We start from the raw sequence: 22,162 nt of genomic DNA, 5'->3' as shown, positions 1-22,162 counted from the left end.
TATTTGTTATATTATATCACCTTTATCTTTCAATATTGTTGAAATGAAGATCAAATAGCTGTATGTTGAAATATGTTGAAAAAGTCAAAACTTTACATGGGGTGTACTTACTTTTCACGTGACTGTACACTGCAGGTATTGAAAAATAACATCAGACAGGAAATCAGACGAATTCCAGCTCCATTTCTCAATCGAATCATCGACAACGTTGGCGTCCATGTGGCCGTGCAGTGCTTGGATTGAGCACTTCATCAACTACTAATGATACCACTCCAGATTGCTTGTTGAAACATTTTTTTTCACAAAGATAAACAAAAATGTAACTAATCTTGTGTATTATGAGACAAAATCAAAAAAATCAACCGATAAAAAAATTCTAATTCGATAAAAAGTTGCACATCATGTTGGACCACCCTGGTAAAAAAAAGAAACTGTTGTCAAACTGCACTCGATTTATGTGTTAAGCCAAACAGTGCATCCTCTCCTGATTTACTGTGATGGAAGAAATGATTTTTTTTTTCCACCAGGAATGCAAATTCAACAAATGTAGAAAACTTGCCTCTTGTTGTCCTTGACGTGCCTCAGAATCACCCACGGAATGACAAACAGTAGAGGTGTCCCTGCACACACAACACTGCTATAGCTCAAGTTAATAAAATCTATCGTGCTGAGTTAACTCTGGTGAAATTCCCCTGTGATTATCACAAGAGCACAGGTTCAAACCCCCCTCGATTTATCACACAACTATGACAGAAAGCCTCGTTACACAACCTGAAATGTCTTTCTCTACTTATGGACATTCCTCATCCACGCATTTTTTATTTTTATTTGTATACAAGATCGAGGCTCGTGTAAGACGTAGCATTAATCACAAAAAGACAAATTGACACATAAAACATGATAAATGGAGCGGGAGACAAGATGGGGAGAGAGAGGGAAGCACACAAGTACAACATTTAATTTGAGAGCAGGGACATCGGGAGATCTGTGGGAGGGAGAGGGCTTGGGGGGAGGAGAGGGGGGTGGGGGGTGGGAGAGGTATAAAACATATGGACACTGCAAGGACTTCCAGGAAAGAAGTCGGAATTTCAGAAAAGTGTATCTGGGGTGAATTAACGGGGGTAGAAAAGATCAAGGTTTTGGATGGGGGAAGATAAGAGATGGTGGTGAACAGCTGTTTTAAAGACCTGGAGGGGGGAGTGGGATTGAAGGGAGTGGTGGAGTTTGTTCCAGCATGGCCATACATTAACTCACCCCATCCCAAGGCGAGGTAAAAGTGAAAGTGTGATGCCTCCGAAGGTGCAGTGGAGACGAGCAATGAGAGCAAGTATAGTCCTTCCACGAGTAACCAGAAGTAGTTTGCCATTGCACAATACTGAGCACAGGTTTGAGCAACTCTGCAACCCGACAAGCCCTGCAGAAGGTAATGCTTTGTATCAGCCATATATACCGTACTGAGAATCTTTTTCATTTCATCATAAATACATCACAGGCTACCAAACACTGAGGAAAACGATAACTTCAAACTTTGACATTACGATCCGCACAAAGTGAATCCTAAGGAATCCAGTGCTGCATATGTTTTGAGCCGGACCAACCGCATGTGTCCACTCCTGTAGCCCAGAAAACTCTCGTCCATAATGCGAGTTGAGAAGGTTGTCTCGGACCAGTGTCACAAATGCCCGCAGCAGTAATGATAGGAAGAGGTTCCCATGGATGCAGTTTCGAGTGCAGTGGAGCCGCCTGAGGATGGGAGAGAAAGACCGTGTATTTTTTGTACAAAAATGCCATCTTTGGATTGGTCTGTTTGGCGTTTCCACCTGAGCACTTGACTCATGGAGCTGGGATCCCATAGAGCGGATAGGGGGAAGAATCGTGCACTTTTTGATAAAAGCATCAAACTTGGTACATATCATCAGTAGGCCATTACAAGAAAAAATAGATATAGTGCCATCCCAGTTTTGGCCTATGACGGCTGTGGCGGCCATTTTTCAAAATGGCCACCATCTAATACTAAAATACCATATAACTCAACAACCAAGAGGCCGAGAATCTTAATTCTGGTGCCTAGATATAGGTTTTTGGGGTCATAGAATTCAAAGAAGGCAATATCGAGTATATGTGATCACGTCTTGTACCACTTTTGGAACATAAGTGCCCTTTTCCAGTTTAGAGAGACATTTGGCGGTCTTTATATTGCTTTATTTTGTATTGATGAAATATAAGATACCTGTACCGTAAATTAAACTTATAGTGCGATAAAAAAAATAACCGTCAAAACGAATATGAAGCCGAGTTACTTATTGTTGTAGATACCAAAGTGCCATGAGTCAGTTAGGCTTACCATCAAATGTGAAATGCCAGATATCACATGAACCAATCATGGCAAGAACCCCCACATTCGCACAAAGCTGTACACGGCAGAGCTGCTTTTGTACATTTGCAGTTTGTTCGACAGCCTTTGGTACAACCGCATCGAATAAGTTCTCTGCAAACTCTGCTGGTTTCAGGAAGACTGCTCCAAAGAACATCCCAGTTTCCATCACTACTACGAGTCCATCCCCATCCGTCTGGTTGTGGAGGCGTAGCCTTTGCTTCAAGCACCTGACTCCAGATGTGACCGGCCTGGTATACTGCTTGTCTAATGTGCTGAAGTAAAGCACCCTTGATCGGTGGAATGTTGCTCACGTCTCTGCCTTTCCGTGTGAATAGGTCGATCCTGAGCTCATCAACATGGTGTTTAGAACTTGTTCGGTCATAAAGAAGTACGACGAATCTCTCCAGAACATCCATAGCAACATCAACATCTGACATTTGTGGTTGTTACATCAGCTTCATTAACTCCATTGAACCTCAGGGCACATGCTCCATGTATCCCAAGTAGTCTTCTTTCCTCTGCCAGCAAAGCAAGAGGTCGTATCGCACCCAGTAATGGCGTGAAACATTGGAAGTGCAATGGTTTTTTTGTGTATTATGATTCCATATATTTATTGGTAATTCATCAATACATTCGTGCTAAAAGACCATGAATGTGTCTTCATAAACTGTAAAATGGTACTTACGTTTAAAAGGTGGAACCGTAGCTAACCACACATACTCGATATTGCTTTCTTTGATTTATATGACCCCCAAAACCTATATATAGACACCAGAATTAAGATCCTAGGCCTCATGGTCGCTGAGTTATGTGGTATTTTAGTGTCATGTGGTGGCCATTTTGAAAGATGGCCGCCATAGCAATCACAAACCAAAACTGGGATGGCACTATATCTAATTTTGTTTCTTATGGCCTACTGAATATGTGTACCAAGTTTGATGCTTTTATCAAAAAGTGCACGATTCGTCTCCATATTGCACCGATCCGCTGGACTAATTAGTCAGGTTCACTATGTCAATAAATTATATTTCGTTCAAAATCATGGTAGATTAGCAAACCTATACATTTTTGGAAAGGTTATAGCATAAGGAAACTAAAAATCAATGTTTACATTTGGAGAGATACCTGTATGGCGGCCATTTTGGATTTTCAAAATGGCCACTGTAAAATACATATTTTGTTCTATTTCTGCCTCTAATTACCCTAAAAACTTTTTAAAAAATACTAAACCTATATTTTCAGGGACAAGGAATCCAATGAAAGTATCAAATTAGTGCTATGGGGAATGGTAAGACACGAATCAAAGGTTTTGAATTGCAAAATACTGTCTTTATATTCGCGATAAGTTGCATAATCAAATACATGTTATCATTTTGTACAGGCAGTTAATAACATCAAAATGTGTCACAATAATTCATATCACCAAACATACACAGGCAGTCAGCAAAATCATCTATCTATAATTCCAGTAATCTCTGTCTGTACGTCTGTACGTTTGTTTGTCTGTGACCGCTGTTTCTCGACAACCACGGGTCCGATATACTTTTAACTTGCCAGGTATATTGCTGGGGACCCGAGGATGTGCCTTTTCAAGGTTTCATATTAATCGGACAATTACTTACCGAGCTATGTCCAAAAAACGATTCAACCAATCAGAGAGCAGCGAACGATCGCGTGTGCCGAACGTGGAGGACACACTCTGCCTCGGATGGCACATTTGAGAGCGTATTCATTTATTTCACGTTTGCAAACTATGTTGGCGTTAAACTATGTTTTAAAACTAATAAAACCGAATTTGCGATTCATTCGCTTTCCTGCGCGTTTGTGCACGCGATGGCGATTTCTTTACCAAACTCCGGAAGCCGTTCGCTTTGGACCAAACCATTGCATGTAAATAGAGGGGGGGGATTGTCACCGTACTCGCAAGCCGTTCGCTTTGGACCAAACCATTTCATGTAAATAGAGGGGGGGGATATAATTTTAGATATAGATATAGTACGGGCATGCCCTAGTATATACACATGCAGTCAGTATAACTTCGCATCTACACAGGCAGTCAATGACAAAATATACACAGGCAGTCAATGGCATCAAACATACACGATTACAGAATATGCCATTCAGAGTTCGTCATCACTGTCCTGTGTGTCGTATCCGACAATATAGTCCGCATCGTTTTCACAGTCCGTTCCACACAAGCAAAGGTCGGTCAAATTGATTGGCAAATCGAATTGGTCGAATGGTCGATCGAATCGAATTCGATGAATCGAATCGAATCGAATTGGTCGAATGGTCGAATGGTCGATCAAAACGATTGGTCGAATTGGTCGATTGGTCGAATTGGTCGAATCGAATTGGTCGAATGGTCGATCGAATCGAATTTGATGAATCGAATCGAATCGATCGAATTGGTCGAATGGTCGAATGGTCGATCAAAACGATTGGTCGAATTGGTCGATTGGTCGAATTGGTCGAATCGAATTGGTCGAATGGTCGATCGAATCGAATTTGATGAATCGAATCGAATCGATCGAATTGGTCGAATGGTCGAACGAAGCGATTGGTCGAATGGTCGAATTGGTCGAATGGAATTGGTCGATTGGTCGAATTGGTCGAATCGAATTGGTCGGAATTGGCAAATGTAAACATTGATTTTCAGATTTTCCATGTAATAACGTTTCCAAAAATGTATAGGTTTGCTAATCTACCATGATTATGAACGAAAAAACATAGTGAACCTGACTAAATATTCAAATCACTGTTGTACATAGTTACCTCCGCCACCGAGGTGGATGGAGGTTATGTTTTCACCCCTGTCTGTTTGCTTGTGTCTGTCTGTGAACAAGATATCTCAAAAAGTTGTGGACGGATTTGGACAAAACTTGGTGGACAGGTTGAGTGTGTGACAAGAACGAATCGATTCGATTTTGGTGAAGATCCGAATATGGATTCGGATACGAGAATTATTTAATTTTTAAGTGACCCTTGACCATTGAGAGATTCGGCCAAAAACTTTGATTATACAACATGATATCTCAAAATGTTATGGACGAGTTATGGCTAAAGTTGGTGAACAAGTTGGTTAGGTGACAAGACCAAGCCGATTCGATTTTGGTTCAGGTCCGAATCCAGATCCAACCTATCAGTGGGATACAAAACGTGAACTGTTCAGCCTGGCGGAGGAATGCTCACTACTGAGTGACGTTGTAGTTTCATAATGTCTGCAATTCATGTGAAATATACTGCCACCTCATTTCCTTGTCCTGCACGTAATCATCTATATACAGTATGTATATAAAACCGAGATTGCTTGATGCAACTGCTCAGCAAGATGAGGCGAATGAGGAGGAAATTCCAGGCAAACGTGCATGTGCAGTCCAACCTCCGGCCTTTTCAGCAAGATAGCACAGAAAGTCTTTTTTTGTCTTCCTTTTTTTAGTACTGGTCTTATAGATACATGAGTTTACTGACCAAGGATCAAATCTCGCATTGCCACATATACAATGTACATGGAAATGGCCACTCCATTCTGCTATGACCCACATAGGCCTACAATTTCTGGGTGTCCAAATCGTGCTTACACTGTAATGGGCATGGTGAGTGTATTTGTGTCTACTGTACACCGCTCATTTCCTATGCCATCTCCAGGCGCTGCATGACGTCATTGCCGGGCACCGAAGGGGGCCCGGCAATGACGCGCGCTGAAAGGGAGTACTCGGTTTTCACTCCGGTTTCTTGTTACTTGCAAAATCGAAGATTTTTCAAGTAGATTGGTCGGTTGCGTTTGTTATTCTGTCTGTCTGTCTGTTTGTCACCGGCCTACAGGTCACAATTCTAAACCGATCGTCACGAAACTTCACCAAGCTGTAGAGGTCGTCACAATTGAAAAGCCTATTGATTGAGGTCAAAGGTCATCTGGAGGTCGAATTTCTAAAATCGCCATTTTAATCCAATTGACTTGAAAATTGAACAGCATTTGTATATCGAGTCACTAAATCGGGAAATGAACTATTTTTGAGGTCAAAAGGTGAAAGATCAACTCAAGGTCAAATTTCCAAAATCATATTTTTTCATCTGAAAAAGCCATCAATTCTCATCCCATTGACCTGGAAATTGAACAGCATTTGTATATTGAGTCACTAAATCGGGAAATGAACTATTTTTGAGGTCAAAAAGTGAAAGGTCAACTCAAGGTCAAACTTCCAAAATAATGAATTTTCATCTAAAAATCCTCAATTTTCATCCAATTGACTTGAACATTGAACAGCATTTGCACATTGAGTCACTAAATAGGGAAACTAACTAGTTTTGAGGTCAAAAGGTGAAAGATCAACTCAAGGTCAAATTTCCAAAATCATATTTTTTCATCTGAAAAACCATCAATTCTCATCCCATTGTCCTGGAAATTGAACAGCATTTGCACATTGAGTCACTAAATTGGGAATCTAACTATTTTTGAGGTCAAAAGGTGAAAGGTCAACACAAGGTCAAACTTCCAAAATCATCATTTTTCATCTGAAAAATAGTCACTTTTCTTCCTATTGCCCTGAGCTTTGATCAAGATTGTCAATTTTAATCTTGTTGAAATGGACAATTTGCTGTATCAATGGGAAAAAAAATTGGGGGGGGGGGGGGAAGGGGGCGGATTTTGCTCTGCATGACGTCTTGTTACTTGCAAAATCGAAGATTTTTCAAGTATATTGGTCGGTTGCGTTTGTGGTTCTGTCCGTTTGTCTGTCTGTTTGTCTGTTTGTCACCGGCCTACAGGTCACAATTCTAAACCGATCGTCACGAAACTTTACCAAATTGTATAGGTCGTCCCAATTGAGAACTCTATTGATTTTGAGGTCAAAGGGCAAAGGTCATCTGGAGGTCAAATTTCTAAACTCGCCATTTTACATCCAATTGACTTGAAAATTGAATAGCATTTGTATATCAAGTCACTAAATTGGGAAATGAACTATTTTTGAGGTCATAATGTCAAAGGTCAACTCAAGGTCAAATTTTTAAAATCATCAATTTTCATCTAAAAAGCCATCAATTCTCAACCAATTGACTTGAAAATTGAACAGCACTTGCATATCGAGTCATTAAATTGGGAAACATACTATTTTTGAGGTCAAAAGATCAAAGGTCATCTCAAGGTCAAATTTTTAAAATAATCCATTTTCATCTAAAAAGCCGTCAATTTTCATCTGATTGCGTTGGAAATTGAACAGCATTTGCATAGTCACTCACTGAATTGGGAAACCAAACCATTTTTGAGGTCAAAAGGTCAAAGGTCAACTCAAGGTCAAACTTCTAAAATCATCACTTTTCATCCTGTTGACCCAAGCTTTGATCAAGATCGTCAATTTTAATCTTGATGAAATGGACAATTCGCTGTATAAATGAAAAACCTTTTTTGAGGGGGGGGGGGGGGCGATTTTGCAAGTATCGTGCTCCGCATGACGTCTTCTTGTTACTTGCAAAATCGAAGATTTTTCAAGTATATTGGTCGGTTGCGTTTGTGGTTCTGTCTGTTATTTTCTTGAAAATTGAACAGAATTTGCAAATTGCCTCACTGAATTGGGAAACCTACTATTTTTGAGGTCAAAAAGTCAAAGGTCAACTCAAGGTCAAACTTCTAAAATCATAATTTTTCATCTCAGAAATCGTCACTTTTCATCCTATTGACCCGAGCTTTGATCAAGATCGTTAATTTTATTCTTGATGAAATGGACGATTTGCTGTATCAAAGGAAACTTTTTTTTGGGGTGTGGGGGCGGATTTTGCAAGTATCGTGCTCTGCATGACATCTTCTTGTTTGTTTGTTTGTCTGGGCGATATCTCGTTTTGAGCTCGGAAGCTGAAATTTGGGCACAATAGTGAGTAAGCACTTTGTCAAAACGTTATTTTTTGTTTTTTGATTAATCAATTTATTGATTACTTAATTATTATCGATTAATTAAGTACTTATATATTTCTTTTCTCTTCTAGGCATTATCTCAGGCACCTTTTGAGTTAGCAAGCTGATAGTTGGACATGCCAATGACCAAGTGATTTGGCTGTAAACGCTATTTTTGATTTATTGATTCATCAATTAATCGATTAATTATTTAATTATTTCATTAATGACTTCATTACTTAATTTTTTTAAGTGACAGATTCGGATGAAATTGTGGTGGTTTGTGTATTATATTAGCCAATTGATAAAAAAAAATAATTATTGATGATTAAAAAAAAAATCATTTTATTAATCATTTATTTATTTCCTTTCTCTTCTAGGCATTATCTCAGGCACCTTTTGAGCTAGGAAGCTGATATTTGGACATGACAATGACCAAGTGATTTGGCTGTAAAGGGTATTTTTGATTTATTGATTAATCAATTAATTATTTATTGATTAATAAGTTATTTAATTTTTTTGATTAATGATTTATTTCATTAATTTTCAAAAAGTTACAGCTTCGGATGAAGCACTGGTGGTTTAGGTTGGTATTAGCCAATTGATTAGGAAAATATTGTATGAACATTATTTGTTGATTTTAACTATGCAATTAATCAATCAATTATTGTACACCTTTCCCTCCCAATACAGTCTCTATGAGCTGCACGGCCTTATTGCCGGGTGCCAAAGGCACCACTCCCTCCTACACAGCCAAAGGCGCCCCGGCAATGCCGCGCTGGAGCATATTTATTTATTTGGCATGGGGGCGGTGTACTTTGAATGTATCTGTACTTGTTAAGTATGTGGTTATTGGATGTGTCATGGTTGTGCTTATTACTTTAATTTATATATATATATTTGTATACAAGGTCAAGGCTGGTGGAATATCAAGAACACGGAATGGATCAGGATGCAATAAAACAAAATTGAACAATAGAACGAGAGGGGTGAAACACCAACAGCAGGTTTGGAGGACAAAATAGAGGGAGACTTGGACAAATAATGGTTGTGGGAAAAAATTAAAATAATTATGAATTCTTCATTTAATTAAATGAAGTTGAACTTTCTATACCTACCTGTATGGTGAGTAAATATAGCTAGTTAGATACATGGACAAAGTCCTCCATGAGCCTTGAAACACAAAAATTAAGAAATCCCAATGTTATATACATTGTGAACCAACCGTGGTGTCTGTCTGTGAAATAAACATGGACATCTGGATTAAAGTTGATTTAATACAGATCTTCATGGAGTAACACACAATTAAAAATAACTATATTTTGCCCTCTTTTTAAACAAATCCAACCTCCACCACCCGATGTTGCACCACCATTTCGCGGTGGGCTGTATAAGTAGATCAGAGCTTTGGCTCGGAGTGAAACCAAAACTGAAACACAATTAACCTTTTTAAAGTCCATTAAATAATTTAAATTGATAGATTAATTTGAACTTTTTCCATCACTGGAACGGATAATTTTGCTATTAATTGCATAAGTACTGGAAACCTTGTCCTCAACTGAAGACTGAGTGCTGAACATAATTCTTAATATCAAAAATCTTGAGCAAGGAGGTAATGACAAGGGACAGATAGCTGGGATGTTCCTTACTGCCTCCTAGTTTCTTACCCCAGGCATGCGAAGCGAAAAGAGGGGTTAAGCAATTGGTTCACTTATGTCTGTCAGTCCATCCGCAAACGTCAGTTTATGATCAAGGAACAATTGAGTTATAATTGAATGTTATATTTTGAACACAAATCGGAAAACGAACCTGTAGTTTGGCAATACTTTGGCTGTGAATATGTTACGATCACGTGTGCCAGAGAAGAATGAGATAATTCCTTTACTCTTTGTGTCAGCCTGGCAGTCAAACAAAATTCAAAGTCATTCCAAACAGGAAACTTACTGTTTTTATGGATGTCATAAAGGACACAAAATACAGGCACGACTAACGAATGTATCGTGTTAAATAAGGTAGTGTAAAAGAAGCTGCTTCAACGGCGGTAAACCAAATTTTTTTTTGCAACCTTTCAAATCTGTATTTTCTTTCAAATGAATTATATACTTGAACACTGTAGAACACATATTGCCTTTTTGACATTTTCCAAACCCGTCCGCTTAGCAGTACTTGGGCAAAATATTACGACATTTTACATCATCACGACCAATCAAATTTGCCGCTTATATACTCCACCCATGTTCTTGTTTCTCAAGACAACGTGGGTAACGTGTTTGTTATATGAACTCTCGTGTTAGTAATGTTTTTGATGTTGGGTACAAGTAGAGAGGTCTTGGTGAAGGGTACTTGAGTGTTGGATTTTGGAACGAATGGAAAATGGCATTCAGACGCTGAGAACTGAAATAAGTCATAGGGACCAAGTACTTCATTTTGCTGAATGTTTTTTTTGTGTGTGTTTTTCGTGGTGATCTGCTTGTATTGCAGTACCTGCAGGTAAGCAGAATTAGGAGGGCCAATAGCAGTGCAGACAGCGAGAGTGAATAGCCCACCATGTACAGCAAGCGTAAATCATCCAGCTGCTGTTGCTCATGTTTCTGCAATTACCACACACCACATCCAACAGATTTTTTGCTTTGAGGTCGACCTCGAGTACTGGTTTGATCCAGCTGGTGAATTGCTTTGGGTGTTGCTAATTTACCTGAGCAAGTGCCCAGTGTGTGGGTTTCTCACACTCGCTGCTATTCCGCCAGATTGTGCCAACATTCTTTCTTATCCAATGACCATCGTTCCCGCATTGTCGGTACACAAAACCATTCTGCACTGCCAGACACACACTTACAGTTAGTTACAGGATTGCACAACAACCGAGGTAACTATCTATCAATCATCTTGCTCCAAAAATAAACGTGGCCATATTGGATGAGATCTGTCAACTTGATTTGTCAAACCTGAAATGAGAAATGATACGATGGTGATCGGAGAAAAGAAGGATTACTGGAGGATGTTGGAGTTATAAGTAACTTTTATGTGCAGGTATTGATCCTCATGGAAGAGCAGATCACATCAGGCAAGAGGCCACCATACCAAATGGGGCAAAGGAAAAACATACAAAAGGGTGAGAACATACAGATGCAATTGTCAATGAAAGGTGGGGACAGGATCTCAAAGGATGTAGTTTGGCTTTGTATGTGGTGATGAGGAATCTGGGTTGGTGGGGGGTGGGGGGGGGGGGTTGGGAGGGCAGGAGAAGAGTTGGGTTGGAAGAGTTGGATTTTTGACCCATTACCCTTTGACCCTTTGACCCATTTGACCCATTTGACCCATTTACCCTTTGACCCATTTGACCCATTACCCATTACCCATTACCCATTACACCATCTGGTGTACTCCGCACAGACTTTTTCCCTCCCCTCCCTTTATGGTTATCACCTCCCAGTTTCTTACTCTTCTCTCCCCATTCCTCGCACATCACAACCCTCCTTACCCTTTCTTAGAATCCTCTTGTATTATTTTTCTCAATTTAACTCCTCCCCATCCCTTCCTACATGATCACCTCAAATAGATAGCTCCTAGCTTCCTCTTTTACCTATCCTTCATATGCGAGGCATTCCATGAAAAATGTGGAGAACGTCATTGAAATGTCGTTGTGTGAAACGATTACCCAAGTGACCTTCCCTTTGTTAATTAGAGCAGGTGAGGAAGATACGATGCAGAGGATGTTATGGTACTTGGACATGATTCAAGTGTCTTGTGCAGAGACACCTTCCATGTGATGAGTGGGGAATAGTCCCTTTTGTGTGCAGTACATCGTCGAGGCTCGTTGAAGAGATGGTACACTGAACGGATCAGGACGTACCAAATAAAAACAGAACGCAAAACACGCATGCATGGGGTGGACAACATGGATACAGAAGGAACCTCCAAGGAGGGAAAACTGTAAAATTGGAAGGAGGTTGTATTTGGGTAGTTAACGAGGTAGTGTAGCAGCATAGCAAACCTGTTGTGCATTTTGTGATACAAGCACCAAATTTGGCACAAATGTACATTAATATGTTGCGAACATTTTCAGATATTGGGCCACTTGAAATTCCGTAATTTTTTTTTTCAAATTTTTTCAAATTTCGTAATTTCAAATTTTTCGGGTGACACCGTCACAATTTCGGTCTTCGAGGCCGGCCGATATAGTGGGGCGGCTTAGCCCAAATATTCAAAAGAATTGTGCATTTTGTGATACAAGCACCAAATTTGGCACAAATGTACATTAATATGTTGCGAACATTGTGTGGTCAGCAATGAAGACGAGAGTCTGAATTACATGTATGCAAAAGACCTTGTGAACCAGTGAAGCAAATACACGGGTAAGCATGAATTAAATCTAGGGCATGATATAATTTCCATGATGTTTACCTCTACACTCAATGGTGGAAGGAGGTAATGTTTTGATCCCAGCTTGTCTGTATGTCTGTTTGTCTGTTAGTCCACAAAATTCCAGACAAAGCTTGTAGTAGTGGTAGTTGTAGTGGTAGTGGTGATAACAGAAATTGTTATATAGAACTGAACTTATATTATTATTATATGCAGAAAATAACTTCATTTCTATATGCCCTGCAGTGGACAGGTTAATTGGTTTATGCACTGAAGGGGTCACCCTGGTGTGCACTGCTGTGTTCTGCCTCACTGAGTTGTTCAGGTATGATGTACTCAGCACAAGCTTCCGGTCGGCCCGGAGGTGGGGGTGCGGGGCCTGTCACGGAACGTCAAAACAAACGGCCTGCCGGGGCCGCCCAAAATTCGGGCGTGAGGGGCGCGTCCACTAATGGAACGCCTCTCGCTTCCCAGATCGAGGGCCACGTGGTCAGGAGAACCTCGTCCCTTCCGGTCACACTTTGCCTATCGGCCGGCCTCGAAGACCGAAATTGTGACGGTGTCACCCGAAAAATTTGAAATTACGAAATTTGAAAAAATTTGAAAAAAAAAATTACGGAATTTCAAGTGGCCCAATATCTGAAAATGTTCGCAACATATTAATGTACATTTGTGCCAAATTTGGTGCTTGTATCACAAAATGCACAATTCTTTTGAATATTTGGGCTAAGCCGCCCCACTAAGGGTAGAAAAGATTATGGTTTTGGATTGGGGACGATCTGAGATTGCGGTGAACAGTTGTCTTGAAGACCTGGAGGGAAGAATGGGATTGAAGAGAATGTGGAAATTGAATCCACGGGTGGGGAAAAGAGGAACTAATGAGTGTAGGTGAGCAGTGATCCTGGATTTAGGTAGTTTAACCAGAAGGGGGTTGATGGTGGACTATGTGAGCCCTGCAGAAACCTGGAGGTGACAAAGCTTGGAAAGAGCAGAAGCTTTTTTTGTCTTCTTTTTTTTGTATACTAGATCGAGGCGTGTGAAAGAGCTAACATTAATCACACAAAAAAATCAAACAGACACATACAACATATAATAAGGGGAGCGGTAGACAAGATGGGGAGAGAAGGGGAAGGACACAAACACAACATTTGAGAGCAGGGACATCGGGAGAAATGTGGGAGGGAGAGGGCTTGGGGGGAGGTGGGAGAGGTATAAAACATATGGACACTGCAAGGACTTCCAGGAAAGAAGTTGGTATTTCAAAAAAGCGGATCTGGGGTGAAATTAGCGGGGGTAGAAAAGATCATGGTTTTGGATTGGGGACGATCTGAGATTGCGGTGACCAGTTGTCTTGAAGACCTGGAGGGAAGAAAGAGATTGAAGAGAGTGTAGAAATTGATTCCACATGTGGGGAAAAGAGGAACTAATGAGTGTAGGTGAGCAGTGATCCTGGATTTAGGTAGTTTAACCAGAAGGGGGTTGATGGTGGACAATGTGAGCCCTGCAGAAACCTGGAGGTGACAAAGCTTGGAAAGAGCAGAAGCTTTTTTTTCTTTTCTTTTTTTTTGTATACTAGATCGAGGCGTGTGAAAGAGCTAACATTAATCACACAAAAAATCAAACAGACACATAAAACATATAATAAGGGGAGCGGTAGACAAGATGGGGAGAGAAGGGGAAGGACACAAACACAACATTTGAGAGCAGGGACATCGGGAGAAATGTGGGAGGGGGAGGGCTTTGGGGGAGGTGGGAGAGGTATAAAACATATGGAACACTGCAAGGACTTCCAGGAAAGAAGTTGGAATTTCACAAAAGCGGATCTGGGGTGAATTAGCGGGGGTAGAAAAGATCAAGGTTTTGGATGGGGGAAGATAAGAGATGGTGGTGAACAGCTGTTTTAAAGACCTGGAGGGAGGAGTGGGATTGAAGGGAGTGGGGCAGTTTGTTCCAGAGGCGGGAGAAAAGGGGAATGAAGGAGTGAAGGTGAGCAGAGAGCCTAGATTTTGACAGTTTAACCATAAGAGGGTTGCTGGCAGATCTTGTGCGACCTCTAGGAATATTTGGGGGACAGGGCACAGAGAGAGCTGGGGGAGCAAGGCCAGAGAGGAGTCGGTAGAAGACAAGGTTCAAGACCAAAAAGGAGGCAGTAGAAGATAGAGAGACCACCCACCTGTCAGCGATGGCGAAGTGATAGACCCACAGACTCGGCTTCATCGCAAGAGGTTTCTATGATCTTGAAGGCCTTGGTTTCCATGGCATCAAGCTGAGCAAGATGTGGGGCAGCATAGCCAGCCCAGCGGGGAGAGCAGTACTCCATCGAGCTGCAGATGAAGGCCTTGTATGTGGATGGGAGTTCAGGTGTACCAAGGAAGGACTTTGTACGACAGAGGATGCCCAGGAGGCCAACGTTGAAATGTGATTTGCCCAATAATTTTTTTTTGTCCTGTTACAGTTTTGACATTCTGTCCAAATCCAATGTTTTAGCTCATCCCACATCATTTGTGGAGTCCTGTACATAGAACAATAAGTTGCACATCATATATGAAACGAATCGGACTTAACATTCAGGTTTTACATGACAATTAGTAGTCGCATGTCCTAAATTCACTGCAATTTTTGCATATGTTTATGCACAACAAACAGATGTAAATAAGGATTGCATGTATTAGGATACTGATGATGAAAATGAATTGGCCTGTAATTTCTTCTGAGCGTTTTAGCATGTTGTCTCAGACATAATGAATAATTATAGAATATAATTAGGCAATAATTAGACAAATTAACATATTATGAAAAATAATAATTTTACCACCGGTTCATTACATGATGATCTCTGCGTTTGCAAATTTTCAAGTTCGTCGGACCATCGACGGCCGAGATCAGTCAGGAAAGCTCAAAATTACCCAGTTCACTTAGCGTTAATACACTCTTTTGCCAATTTTCTACCGACTGCATCCATCTTTCATTGTTATGGGATATATAATTAGGTTATTCCTTCAAAATAACCTCATAGAGTGGGTCTCGTTGTCCGTCCGTATGTCCGTCCGTTAACATTTGACTAAACAAATCTTCTCACAAACGACATGACCGATTTATGGACCAAATTTGGTACAATAAATCAGAACATTCCCATAAGAGGCTGAAAAGGGGGGCTTCACCTCAAATTCATGTAATTTATTTTAAAACTTCTCAGAAACGGTGCAGAAAAAAACGCCAGTCCCCCACAGAGCTGTTTTTATTTATTTATTTATTCCAAAAATGTCGTTCATCAAATTGTCACCACCCCAGTTTGCTTGGTGTGTTATGGGATCTCACCTAGTTCTTGCCACGGGAGGTAAAATGGGCAAGAGACATTTGCCAAGGCTCCGGCTGGCGTATCAGGCCAGCATGCGAAGTTGTCAAAAGAGCGTTGACAGACCAGGCCTGTAAAAACGACAAAGCAACAATGTGTTCAACATCAAATGATTACAAAAGTTGTAAACATTTATATAAATGGATATCTGCGTTGCTCTTATACAGGTGCTGTTGGCGTTTCACTCCCAAGGGATTTTGCATCAGTTTGGAAGTCCACAGAAGCAGCAGGATAATGGTAGCGCCAGCTGGCAGGATAGCCCAAAGGTACACACGCTCTCCTCTAAGCTGTCTAGCATGGGTTTGATTCTATAAACTCACCCTAGTGTTTCGCAGGTGGGGCGGTTCATCAATGTGTGTGCCGTCCCTCAGATGGCCGTTCAAATTGGCGACCTTTATGTCTGCCAGCATTAGTGGGTAGACGTTAAATATGTCATGGTATCCTTCGTGAAGAGTAGCCGAGCAGTAACATACAGGTGGCACTGCATCAGCGGCACAGCTACACCGCTAGAAAATGATGCTTCCCACAGCCATGTGCTACGTATGGAACAAAAATGGCATCGACAGGGTTATTTGGCAAGAATATTCCATCTATTGGAAACAGCATTTTTGGAGTTTGGACAGGGGTGAGTTTTACTGCCTTTGTGGGATAGGGGCTTTAGACATGAGTATAGACACACAAATGGACGTCTGTACAGGGTGTTTCAAAAAAAAAAAAGTGGACTACATGAACGGTTTCTTGTAGAAACATTACAAAAGGTAGAAACTTTAGTGATACATTGATGGAAAGCACACACCATGCCATTTTCAACTCACTCATACTGCCTGGAATTGACATTTTCAATGTGTGCTCCACCTCTGTTCAAACAGGCTTTGATCCTGACTCCGAAATTCTCCACAACTCATCTTCAAGTGGCTGGAGTGGTATCCTGACGGTATTCCTCCACCTCTTGCTTCAGGACAGCCAGGGTTTGAGGTTTGTTGGCGTAAACGTGACATTTGGCAGCTCCCCAAAATAAAAAAAATCCAATGGATTCAAATCCGGGCTGTGGGGCGCTCACTCATGCGCTGTGCTCGGGCTGATGACGTGATTTCCAAACAGCTGGTGGAGCAAGTCGATGGTTTCACCTTCAGTGTGCGAACGGGCACCGTCTTGCATGAACGATGCGAGTCCGAGTTGGTTTGGGGACAGTAGTTGAGCGAGATAAGCGTGGAATCGGTGCAGGACCTCGCGGTACCACTCACCGTTGACTGTCACTGTCTTACCATTGGCGTCCTCGAACCGATACGGTCCCAGCATACCCCATCTGCCATTCAATGCACAGAAAGAAGTGGACTTGGGGCCCTTGAGAAACATCTCAGACACCTCCTCAGGAGGCTCATCACTCCAGAAGATGTTGTGATTGTTGATAGCCCCATTTAAATGGAAGTGGCTTCATCACTGAATCACAAGGAGTTGATCCAATTTGGGTACCTTTCCATTCAGTCACTGAACCAATCACACATTGTTACTCGCCTTGCCATATCATCCAGAGTTAGTTATGCCTTACAGATGTGATGTCGGGGTGCAGCTTGAGTTCCGAAGTGAGAATGTGCCACATGGATGAGGCTGAGATCGCCAGTTCTCAGGAACACCGACGGTGGGAATTCTTAGGACTTTCAATAGCAGAATCTCTCACAAGATCAATGTTCCCTTGGTCCCTGGTAACACTTGGTGGGCGGCCACTGTTGTCTTTATTTTGATTTTTCACTCTTCCATGTGCTTGGAAGTGCTCCACAAACCACTGAATGCTCCCATTGGAAGGTCCATTACAGGTGTTAACATTGTAATCCTGATAGTATCATCAGGGCACCTGCATGTGGGATTTTGTCTCAAACCACAAAGTCACGATTTTCGCTTTTTAGTCCACTGTGGACACCATAGTTGACGTAGGGTCCTACCGACTAACTTGTTAGAAATGGCACACCATACCACCACCATAACCTGCCAGAGCATCGCATTAGAAATGACAGAATACCAGGCTGCTCAAATAGTCCACTTTCTTTGAAACACCCTGTATTTACTCGTATACAATATACCTTGCCTATTCTTTGTGAAGGACACTGTGGGGTCTTAACATCCACCAACTAATGCCGGCAGATGGCATGCCAGGTTTAACGTCCAGGATCCGAGCGACAGCACACATATTGATGAATCAGCCTGCCTGTGAAACACCAGGATGAGAGTTTATAGCTGTGTCAGGAGTCGTACACAGGCTAGCCAGATTAGAGGTGAGTGTGCGTACATCTAAGGTCTAGGGCTCTAGGCCATCCTGCCAGCCTTGGAAACTGCTAAACTATCCATAAAATGTTCAATAAATACCAGCGTAACTTCCCATCCATGCACAATATCTATCCCAAGGAGTAAGACTATGAGGCAGTCTTCTTCTTTATTTCCCCCCGCATGGCATCACTCTGGAACAGTTTACCTGCATCCTACTTCCCCTCTATCCAACCTACCGCAAATCAAGAGGAATGTCAATAGATTCCTCCTTTCTAATATCTATACTTTATTTTGTGTGGCCCCACCTCGAGTGGCTTTAAAGGCTTTGTGGCAGGTGATATCCCCTAAAAAATTGCCTCCTGTTCCACAAGAAAACAAATATATGTATGTATATATATATTGCCGAGACGTGAAGGAGGTAGCTGGCTGATGCAGTTGAACCAGGTAGTGGGCATAATATTTGCTGTGCAACAACAACAACTTCAGGATTTACTACGCCTGTAACTGTTTTTGAATCCCCAAATTTTGCTCAACAACACAAATTCTCAGTCATTCTGAGAATGGTCTTTCTGCCCTTGCCAAGACCTTCTACAAACCACAGTCGCATCCAGACATTCCGGGGGTAAAACCGACATACAGTATATGAATGCAAAGCTTCTTGCATCTTCCACCTACCGAGAATGTTTCTCGGAATGAGGTGCCCAAAATAGTCCAAAACACGCAGAATGCTTTTCTTTTTGAATACAGTGTGGGATTAGTGTGGGATTAGAGTGTGGGATTAGTAAAAATAAATCCTAACTAATCACATCAACTTATGTATGAAAGAATAATCGAGGTTGAGTTACTTGAACTTTTGAAATGCCCATCAGAACCAACCTCCTCTAGATGCCAGCATGTGAAGGCTTGGGCATCCTTATAGTGCGGAGAAAACACTTCGTATTTCACAGTTCGTAGGCAGGAGGTGTGTAAAAAGTGTCCCTACCATGCGAATTGTATTCTATACACCCTGCTGGTACATAGTGGGGTCATCAATTGGTTTTTCTTAAAAGCTCCGGCTGCTTCATCTGGGTTGGCCTCTTGCTACTCCCATTTGAGCATTAAGCTCACGGTGTTGGAATCCGGGTTTAAATCCTCTCTATACTGTGTAACGCGACAAGCTCTCAATGAACGTTCTCCATCTCTGACATTTCAGATTCGTGCAGCGAGGTTCTGGACGACGTCGAGCATTTCCTGTACCTTGGCGGACATCCCTCACAGAAAGTTGATGTCTACGAATAAAGCCACCAACGTCTTAAATGTGCAAGTGCAGCTTTTGGTTGATTGAGGAAACAGGTGTTCAAAGATCACGACACCAGACTCGAAATGAAGCTCATGGTTTATCAAGCATTCGCGAATCACACCCTACTGAAACGTTGGTCCCGTAGAGGAGACGCCTCAAAACGCTGGAGAAGTACCATCAACGCTGCATATGGAGGACCCTCTGTTTCCAGTGGGAAGACAGACACACAAACATTAATGTCCTCCCGTAACCAAAGTCCAGACTCCTGAAGCAAGTTTTATCCACCCAGCTTATTCAAAGGCAGATAAGATTCAACAGAAGCAGAGAAGGAGCAGCAGAGAAGATTCAGAGAAGATTTCTCCAACCAGCAGAGAGAATCTACCCCCGTTAATTCACCCCAGATCCACTTTTTTTGAAATACCGACTTCTTTCCTGGAAGTTCTAGCAGTGTCCATGTGTTTTTTTTTTTAAACCTCTCCCACCCTCTTCCCCCCTTCCCATGCCTTCTCCCCCCAAGCCCTCTCCCTCCCACAGATCTCCTGATGTCCTTGTTCTCTGCTGTTAGCAGTGTCCCTGTTCCCTGTTCTCTGATGTCTCCCTGTTACTTGTGTGCTTCCCTCTCTCTCCCCATATTGTCTCCCGCTCCCTTTATTGTATGTTTTGTGTCCGTTTTTTTTTTGTGATTGATGTTAGCTCTTACATGAGCCTCGATCTTGTATCCAAAAAAAAAAAAAAAAAAAAAAACGTGTTAATAATGTCCTCAAGGCAAGGCCGACATGAAGAAATGTAACAGCGACATCAACTCGTGGAAGACTATTGCTAGGACCTCCACATATGGAGGAAGGGTTTGCTACAAGGATTTCAGCACTTTAAAAGCCTACGATGACAAATGGAGGAGGAAAAACTAGTGCGGCAGAAATAGCACATCGTGACCATTGATAACAACCCAGGGCCACCCATAGGTACCACTCGGAAGCACGTGCCCGAATTGTTGGGGACTTTGCTGATCCTGGATCGGCCTCATCGCCCATCTACGCCCACAGTTTAACAAAAAAAAAAAAAAAAAAAAAAAAAAACCTTGTCCTTATCCTTGTCCTTGTCCACAGATAAAACAATCATGGAAGAAAATTATCTTCACTACCAAGGGAGAGGTTAGCAGTTAGCCGTAGTAACAATTATTGTTACTATGTAACTGTTCATTTGTCCATTGTCCACTCATGTCATTGTAGTTCATATGATCAGTTCAATTAAATAGGTTTTAAATACAACAAAAAACAACTGAAAAGGAAATTAAAGCTGTTTAAAAAGGAGAGAGCACAGACATGTGGAGAGGAGAGTGGGGTAGGGAGCTGGATGGGAGGGGAGGGAGAGGGGAGTGGGGGAGAGCCAGGGAGTGGGGGAGGGAGGTGGATGTGAGGGGAGAGAGAGCCAGGGAGTGGGGGAGGGAGGTGGATATGAGGGGAGGGATAGGGGAGTGGGGGTAGAGCCAGGGAGTGGGGGAGGGAGTTTGATGTGAGGGGAGGGAGAGGGGAGTGGGGGAGGTAGGTGGATGTAAGGGGAGGGATAGGGGAGTGGGGGTAGAGCCAGGGAGTGGGGGAGGGAGGTTGATATGAGGGGAGGGATAGGGGAGTGGGGGTAGAGCCAGGGAGTGGGGGAGGGAGGTTGATATGAGGGGAGGGATAGGGGAGTGGGGGAGAGCCAGGGAGTGGTGGAGGGAGGTTGATGTGAGGGGAGGGAGAGGGGAGTTGGGGAGGTAGGTGTAAGGGGAGGGAGACAGGAGTGGGGTAAAAATAGGGTTATGAGGGGAGAAGGAGGAGAGTGAGGGGAGGAAGATGGTAGTTTGGGAGTGATAGCGACAGGGATGTGAGGGGAGAAAGAAGGGAGTGGGGAGATGCAGGGAGTGTGGGAGGGAGGAGAGGGAGATAGGGATGTGAGGGGAGAAGGAGGGGAGTGGGGAGAGGCAGAGAGTGGGGGAGGGAGGGGAAGAAGACAGGAGTCGGGAAGAGATAGGGATGTAAGGGGAGAAAGAGAGGAGTGAGGGAGAGGCAAAGAGGGGAGGGAGACGGGAGTTGGGGAGAGATAGGGGAGTGGGGGATGGGAGGGAAAAGGGAAGTGGGGAATACAGGTGAGTGGGGAGTGAGGGAGACAGGGGAGTGGTGGAGAGGTGAGTGGGGGAGTGGGGCAGGGAGAGGTGAGTGGGGGAGGGAAAGGAGTGGGGGGGGGGGGGAGTAGTGGCGAGACATGGGAAGGAGGGGGGAGTGTTGGAGAGAGGGGAGGGACAGGGGAGTGGGGGAGTGGGGTAGAGAGAGAGAGAGAGAGAGAGAGTAGGGCAGGGAAGAGAGTAGGAGAGGGATAGGAGGGGGGTACTTTTGCTCGCTTTTCCTGTCACTTGGGACGGGTACTTGTCCTAGTACAACATATGATGCTTAATGTGGTGAGAACGGTCTGTTGATAGGAAGCTTAGTATATTCAATAGGGAGTTTTGTGGGGGTGGGGTTCAATAATTCCATAATATTTGCATATATAATAAATTTCATGATCCATTATTTCAATTGTGTTGGAATGAAAAAATTCATAAAGCAAAATTCTTCCAACTGCCAAAAAATATCTTTCCAAGACTTGAGGGTTTTGATTTGGAGC

At 42.4% G+C, this 22,162-nt stretch overlaps 1 protein-coding gene across 3 annotated transcripts in view; it reads right to left on the bottom strand.

Moving 5' to 3' along the window:
* LOC137426863 (glucagon receptor) overlaps nt 1–22,162 on the bottom strand; it is a 50,544-nt gene that overhangs the window by 15,605 nt on the left and 12,777 nt on the right. For all 3 annotated transcript variants that reach the window (XM_068115835.2, XM_078778954.1, XM_068115836.2), the window contains exons 3-8: nt 15,945–16,052; nt 10,960–11,081; nt 10,749–10,855; nt 1,599–1,743; nt 1,255–1,414; nt 560–620 (exon numbers count right to left, since the gene is read on the bottom strand). In XM_068115835.2, coding sequence (XP_067971936.2) covers nt 560–620; nt 1,255–1,414; nt 1,599–1,743; nt 10,749–10,855; nt 10,960–11,081; nt 15,945–16,052 — 703 coding nt within the window. The remainder of the gene's footprint in view (nt 1–559; nt 621–1,254; nt 1,415–1,598; nt 1,744–10,748; nt 10,856–10,959; nt 11,082–15,944; nt 16,053–22,162) is intronic.

Source organism: Myxine glutinosa, chromosome 5 (assembly GCF_964187855.1).
Source record: "Myxine glutinosa chromosome 5, kmMyxGlut1.1, whole genome shotgun sequence".
Taxonomy (NCBI): Eukaryota; Metazoa; Chordata; class Myxini; order Myxiniformes; family Myxinidae; genus Myxine; species Myxine glutinosa.
This window is presented reverse-complemented; position numbering and strand designations above follow the sequence as displayed.